General features: G+C 62.7%; 1 protein-coding gene across 1 annotated transcript in view; it reads left to right on the top strand.

Moving 5' to 3' along the window:
* The first annotated feature begins 999 nt into the window (after positions 1–999).
* ADGRB1 (adhesion G protein-coupled receptor B1) overlaps positions 1,000–7,477 on the top strand; it is a 31,796-nt gene continuing 25,318 nt past the window's right edge. Inside the window, exons 1-2 of the mRNA XM_030304523.1 lie at positions 1,000–1,165; positions 2,157–2,314. Of these exons, the coding sequence (XP_030160383.1) occupies positions 1,000–1,165; positions 2,157–2,314 (324 nt within the window). The remainder of the gene's footprint in view (positions 1,166–2,156; positions 2,315–7,477) is intronic.

Raw genomic sequence — 7,477 nt, 5'->3', positions numbered from 1 at the left:
CGGGACCACCTGAAACTGCTTCTTCCGTCCTGAAATCCAAAGTCGCTCCTTCCAAGGGGAGGCCGGCGAGGACTCACTGTGCCCAACCCCCCCCCCCGCTCGCCCTGCCCCCACCCCAGTCCTGGCTTTGGCCGGTCCTCCCGCCCCCATCCCCACGGCCAGACCCCCCTCCAGTCTTCCAGCGCCCTTCTGTGAGCCCTGACCTCCCCTCCCCCCGCCCTCTCCACTAGCACCCAGGCTCACCTGCTGGGCCCCCCGCGAGGACCCAGGGCAGCCTGGCCTTTCTGGGGCCTGTCGCACTTGTCCCTCGTGCATCCTCCCCAGCGTCCCGGGTCCCCACGAACCCCAGCGCAGGGGTGCACTCCCGCCCTTCGCACGGCAGAGGGGACGCGGCCCCTGGCCTCGCTGGTGTCCGGACCCTCCGCACACTGCTTCCCGTCCTGGAGGGGCTCCAGCCGGTCAGCATCCCCCACCCGTCAGAGCGCAAGAGTGGGAGGACGTGCCCCTCCACTCGTGTCCCCAGGCCCCCACCCGCGGACCCCTCGGAGCTGGCCACTGGCCTCTGCCGGGACGGTCCCGCCCGGCACGTTCTTCCTGTCCGCCTCCCAGACTGACCACGTGGCTGCAGCCCTGCTGCCCACGTGGCCCCTGCCTGGGCTGTGCAGAAACCTTGGCTTCTCTGTGGTTGCGTGCGAGACATCTTCACAGGACGGCTGAGGGATGGCAGGAATCAGAGCGTAAGGCTCACGGCAGGGCGGCCCCTGGCCAGGACCCCATGCTGGGACCTCAGCTCCCTGCTGCCCTCCTCTGTCACCCGCCACAGACAGTGAAGGGGTGTCACTGGCGGACCCGGGCCCTGGCGGGGTGGCCTGAGTCCAGAGGGGGCTCACAGTTGCCGGGGGACTGGAAGGCTAGCCCGGCGCCCGCACCCCTGTGGGCTTTGGGCCGGCGTCCCGTCCAGTCCCCGCATGCCTGACTCGGCCGCTGCCCGATGTCGGGATGGGCTGCACCAGAAGGCAGGTGGTGGCGGGGGGTGGGGGGGAGCGGGTGCCCAACATCGGGTGGGTCCGAACGTTCACACCAACTTCACATCTCCGCCTGGCCGCCACCCCTGACCCCTGCCATCACCACGGGGTCACCAGCACCTCCATCACCACCACCCTCGGTGCCACGGTGCCACCCGTGTCCCTTCTGCCGCACCACGTCACCGTGCAGTCCCCGCCCGTTCCGCACCCGCTGGGGGGCCCGCCGCCATGCCACGGGCTCCTCGTCCCCCCGAGGCTGCACTTGGTCTCACAGATGCTTGGCTTTCCCGCCCAACTGATGACGGGAAAGGATGAGAAGCTTTGGGACAAACATCTATCGGACCACGGGCCGCATCCAGCGAGAAGATAAAGGTTTTTCTGAAGGGTCAGGGAGGGACGTTTAGTCTGAGCAGTGCAGGGAGAGAATATTTCACTCTATCAGAGAGTCAAAGAATCTTCAGGTCAGACAAGAACCCATCTGAACTCAGGGATGATCCGGGAGCGGTGCGCAGGCCGCATGGTCAGTGACGGCGTCGGAGGGTGAAGGCCCACCCACGGCCTGCCCTGTCATTAGGCCTGGTTAGCTTTGCCCCCACCTTCCACACACGGGGTGATGCCTTGGCTTGACAGGTCAGGCTTAGACAGGAGGGTCTGTGACTCCTCACTGTTGGGAAGACAGACGGTGACTCGGAACCCCCACCCCCTTGTGCCTTCTCCCCCCACTTGGAAATAGGTAGGCACCCCTGGGGTTGAGACCATGGGGAGGAGGGGGTCTGTGTTAAAAGTACCTGGGGTTCAGGTTCTCGGTGGGACAGAGAACTCACTGCCCCCTCCCACCGAACGTGGCTACGACACCCAGACAGAGCGCAGGGAACAGCCGTATCAGCACTCTGGAAAGTCAGCGTCAGCAGGTCACTGCAACTCGAAGGAACCCTCGGGTCACTGGTGTCAACCCTCGGGTCACCCCTCTGGTGTCCTCAAGTCTAGGGTGGGTGTTGGTGCCCAGCCAGAGCTCAGAGAAAACCCCTCCAGTTCTGGTTCCCAGAACAACAAAGAGGACTCCTATCACGGAGAGTGGGAGACATTCCTCGCTTGATTTTCCTTCTCTGCTGTCCCCACACCCGGCCCCAGGAGCACCTGCGGTGGCTGGCACGGCAGCAGTGGGTCTGCGGGCACCCGGCGTGAATGCAAGAGGAGAAAAGTCCCTCTCGGATCAGGACCTGTGCCCCCAAGAACGTGAGACGGACCCACGCTTTTCCAATCTGTCCTCATCCAACGTGGCCCCAGATGTAGGCACAGCGGCAGGCAGTGAACACAGAGCGTCCTAATGAGAATCCCCACCTTTTGACCGGAAGACCAAAGGGAGGGTCCCAGGAAAGGGAAGATACCCGGGGAACACAGAGAAGGGGTCGGGGAAAGTAACCGCGTATAGTCCTTTCTGATTGGTGCGGACAAACCCAAGCCGAACATGCGTGGCCCCTAAACGGTGCACCACCCACAGTGAGAGGCGGCCGTGGGGTGGACACAGCCAGTCCCACAGCGGCCACAGAGGTCCGCATGGGGCAGATGGGAACAGCGCCGACAGCCTGTCCACACTGACTGGTAGGAGGAACCGCGACCCCTGAAGGCCGGTTGGAACTTGCAGCCTGCACCCAGCTGGCCTGTTGCCTCCGCGAGTGAAAGTGTCTACACCTTCACACGACTTAGAGCAGAGCCAGAGCCTTCTAATACAATCTTCAGAGTTTCCAGGACACGATCCAAACGGCTTGGCAAATGAAGAAACGGGAGAGTCACAATTTGCGTTCTGTACGGCACAAAATAACAAACAGAAGCCAACTCAAGATAACACAGATGTGAAGATGAGCAAACAAAGACGGAAAAGCTGCTGTCATAAAAAGTGTTTCAATAGGTAAGCGCAAACACTCTTGAAACAAGCAGAAATACAGAAAGGCTCAGCAAAAAAAAAAAAAAAAAGAGAGAGAGAGAGAGAGAGGGAGAGAGCACATATAAAGAGGAACCAGAAGGAAACATGAGAAGTGAAAGACACAACCAAAATAGAAGTACTCATGGTTTAAGTTCAAAGCTGAACAGACAGGACGGAACGACCAGGGGCACAAACAGCACAGGAACAGAAACAGAACCTCCGGGACCTAATGTTCACGAACGTGGGGTCCCGGAGGGAGACGGGGAGGAGTCTGATGCAGAAAAAAATGTGAAGAAAGAGTGACTGACATTTTCCCACATTTAGTAAAACGCACACACCTACAGATCCAAGGTCAACAAACCAAAACGTTCATCCTTGGGCGCATCAGATTCAAACGAACAACTAGCGATAGAGGACAAGCCCTCGAAGGGGGACAGAGAAGCATCACAGATCGCTTATGAGAAAAGTCATCCGAAGGCTTTGGATGCCTCGTGGGAAACCGTGGCGTCCAAAGATGAGTGAGGCAATGCGTTCAGAGCTGGGGTCCAGAGTTCTGTGTCCAGCTAAAGTATCCTTCGGGATCGGAGGACAAAAAGAGATGCTCCCAGAGGCAGGAAACCCACGGGACCCGTGCCAGTCCCCATGAGCCTGTCATGGTTCTGAAATAAAGAGTTAAGGAAAAGGGCGAAAGAAGAGACACCCCCCCAAGAGGGCGTTGGGTGATAAGAAAGCACGCACGCAACATCGTTAGTCCCCAGGGAAATGCCGACCCAGACCCTACGGGTTTCCACCTCACACCCGTTAGAGCAGCTGAACTAAAGGTGCCAGCGAGAGAGTGGGCGACAGGGACTCTCGCTGCCGGCCCTGCCGGCGGGAGCACGCACGGACCCCCGCTCTGCACAACAGCTTGGCGGCTGCTGCCCGAGTTGCACGCAGGTGTGCACGGGCCCCGACGGCCTTCTGGCAGGCGGGTGTCCGCCCGAGGCATTTACCCACGTGCAACAAACAGCCCGCAAGCGTGCACGGCGTCTTTGTCTGTGCGAGCCCCGAGTTGAAAACCGACCAGCACGCTTCCGTGCAGGATGGCAAAGCCACCTGGGGCAGCCCCACGCCCCGGAATAGTCCCCAGCCGGGAGGGAAACAAGCTGCTGGTCGACCCGACGACGCAGCTGCATCTCAGGTCCGAGAAGCCAGCCCCCGGGGGCTGTGAGCCTCGCGAGCCCACCCACAGGACGTCCTGGAAAGGACGCGACGATTACGACAGAGGTCACAGGAGTGGTGGCCAGAGGCTGGGGTCGCGGTAGGCGCGTCGGCAAACACCCGTCTTTTCTCCTCCCTGCCTCTTTGAGCAGGTCCGTGCCCGAAGTCAAATGTCTAGAGGGTTGGCAAGTGTGGAGCGAACCAATTCACACTTGGCCGGGGGGCCCCCTCCCCCCACCCCACGCAGCGGCCTCTGGGGCTGCCCGCCCGCCTGCCCGGGCCGTCTCCTTCTGGCTTGGTTCCCAGCACCGCTGCCCCCTGTGTGCCCAGCGTTGGCGACTCTCGGCCCCGCCAAGCGTGTGGGCTGATGGTGTCGTTCCGTACACGGACTGTGGTGGCAGATTCGCAAATACAAAAACATGTCAAAACTCCTAGAATTCCACGGGTTAATCTATTATCTTTAATTGTCGAGGATAAAGCCTCAACCCCAGGGACACAAGGCTTCGGGACCACTCCTGGTGGGAGCATATGGGGTGCAGGCAGCCGCGCCCTGGCTGGGCCCCCGCGTCCTTCTCGAAGTGACATCGTGGCCAAGGGTGACGCTTGGCCCCAAGCGTCTCCTCCGCCCCCTCCTCTATTTGCACCTGTGGCGGCCCGGCCTCCGCCTCCCTCCTCCTCTCTCTGGGTGTTCTGCCTCCCCCAGGGGCTCTCCAAGGGCGGGGGACCCCCTCCTCGTCGGACTGGCTGCTCTCCAAGCAGACTGGGGTTCCCTGGGCGCCTCGAGTGTGCTGGCCTCTGCCGGTGGAGACGCTGGCCCCACGCGACAGGCACAGACGCCCAGCCCCAGGGCAGCCCAGGTGCAGGAGGGACCGGGATTCGAAAGCAGGACGGGCCGAAGCCAGCAGCCCCCCTCCCGGCACACAGCTGACCTCTGTTGCTTCTGCCTCGTCCTCAGGTCGGGTCCGCACCACCTCTGCCCACCGTCAAAGGGCATCGTGGAGCCTGGGCAGCCGCCGTGCTGGGTGGGGGCAGGAAACCCGCGCAGAAAGCCCGCGAGGCCTCCGCGCGGCCCCCAGTGTGGGGGATGCCAGGATGGGGGCTCGGCACCTGAGGGCCTCTGGGGTGGGGGCCCGGACTTGGGCGCCTGCCTGCCAACCGGCCCCCTGGTAGCCGTCGGAATCGGCTGTGCTGAGACCCTCCTGCCAAGCGGGGGAGGGCTTGTGAGCTAAGCACGTGACACGCGGGCTCCCCGGACGGCCCGGGAGGACAGCCCTCATGGCTCTGAGGATCCGGGTGAGGCGAGGAGGGCCGGAAGCAGGCAGCAGGGGCGGGTGGGGAGGGTGGGGAGGGTGGGGAGGCCGGGAGCCCGGGGCCCTCTCTGCCGGTCACACGCCACCTCCAGCCCGTTGACACCGGCCGGGCACGGGCACGCGCTTGTCCGCTCTCCGGGCGGCAGGCCCCCCATCTCCTCGGCCGCACAGCGCACCTCTGCGTGGCCGCTGTAGGGCGGCCGCTGGATCGTGTACCCCACTGCCACCCGTGGGGTCCTCTCTGCCTTGGCCTGCCCTGCCCTGCCTTCTCCCTGCCCGAAGCGTTGGAAGGAAGCCCGTCCTCAGCTCTGTCTGGCTCTCTCCCGTGTCCCTTGCTACGGCTGCCTTGCTCTAAGGCTTGTCTCCCCACCAGGGGTGGTGACCTCGGGGAAGCACAGTGCCTGACTCGCCCGCTGCCCCGTCTGCTGCTCTTGGAGCAAGGCGCCACTCTGCTTGCCCGTGGGCACTGAGTCCCGGCTGCCAGCTGAGCCTGGACTGCCAGGCCCTGCGCTGGGATGTCCCGGGGGGGGGTGGGCTCCCAGGAGGTGGTGTCTGTAGCCATTTGGCCCGGGCCCCATTACCTACCGCCCCTCTTCCACAAGAATGGAAGCCTGGGTGTCTTGCTGGGTGAGAATCTGCCCGAATAAACGCCTCACTTCCCAGCCTGCCTTGCAGCGTGGTCTAAGTTCCGACCGACAGAATACGTGGGAAGCTGGAGCCCCGATCGCACTTGACCTGAAACCCACAAAGTTCAGACTTCTCGTTTACATGAACCAATCCATCCCCGTTATGGTTTAGGCAGGCCCGGGTGGCATTTTCTGTCACAGGCCAGTGAAGCTTCCCAAAAGCTACTGTGGGGGACACACGTGCCGTGAGAGAGGCATACGGCTCAGTCCTCCTACGCGAGGAGGGTCCTGACGAGGGAAAGGAGCCTGGGGAACACGCAGAAGGCTTCCTGTAGGAGGAGGAGCACTGGAGGGGAGGGGGTAAGAACATTCCATACGGGGGTCGGGGGGTTAGGGCATAGGGGCTGGCCACACTCCGGCCAGTCCCACAGACAGGGAGAAGCCGCGGCCCCCAGCCGCAGCCATTCTAGGGCCAAGAGCCTGGCCGCCCGCGGTTGCCAAGCCCCGGACACTTTGCCAGTCTCCACTTGGCCCAATTTAAAATTCACAGGTAGCTCCCCACACCTTCCTCCGAGCTGTGAAAAGCACAGCATGACCTTTACGCAATCTGGGAGGTTTATTTCACACGCCACCCGGACTTTTCGAGGCCACGGGGATTTGCCACTCCATTCTCCGCCGGCCACGGGCACGTGTCAGGCATGCGCACACACGTGTGACAAGCACAGGTACCTGTGCCCTCATACTGTGGGGCCTGCACATCCCTCGTGTGTTCATACGTGTCCACGCGTGCGGGCTAGCCACGTTTGTGCTCTGCCCTCACACCTGCATCCACGCCCAAGCGTGAGTGTGGGGTGCACACGTGTGTGGTGTGAGTGTGTGTGTGCATGTCTGTGTGCACTCCTGTGTGTACGTGATGTGTGTGCGCACACCCATGTGCGCGCACACACACACACACACACGTGTTGCACACAGAGGCACCTGCTAACACACACATTCCCCCCCCAGATTCAGCAGTGACTGAGGCCCTGGGGGCGGGGAGAGCCAGGTGAGCTGGGGCCCAGTCACACCTGAGGGGCGCCCCCACCACTAACTCTCCGGCCCCCACTGTGGCAGAGCTAAGGCTCTCCGATCAGACGGGGACACGGCTACGGCCACGGGCAGAGGCCCGGAATCCAGCTCTGTGTCCGCTGCTCCGTACGACGTCAGAGCTCGGGCCAGAGCCCCCTTTACAGGTAACTCATCTGTGGAATGGGCGTCCCCTTCCCTCCCGGGCCTCTGAGGAAGGCAGAAAGGGACGGGGCTAGCGGGTATGCAGAAAGCCTTGGGTCAGGAGGGCCGCGGTCCCCCCTTGCCTGGTCCTGGGGAACCGCCCGCTCCCTGGATTTCTAAAAC

The sequence above is a fragment of the Lynx canadensis genome, chromosome F2, assembly GCF_007474595.2.
Source record: "Lynx canadensis isolate LIC74 chromosome F2, mLynCan4.pri.v2, whole genome shotgun sequence".
NCBI lineage: Eukaryota > Metazoa > Chordata > Mammalia > Carnivora > Felidae > Lynx > Lynx canadensis.
The sequence above is the reverse complement of the archived record's forward strand: the minus strand, read 5'-3'. Positions and strand labels throughout refer to the sequence as shown.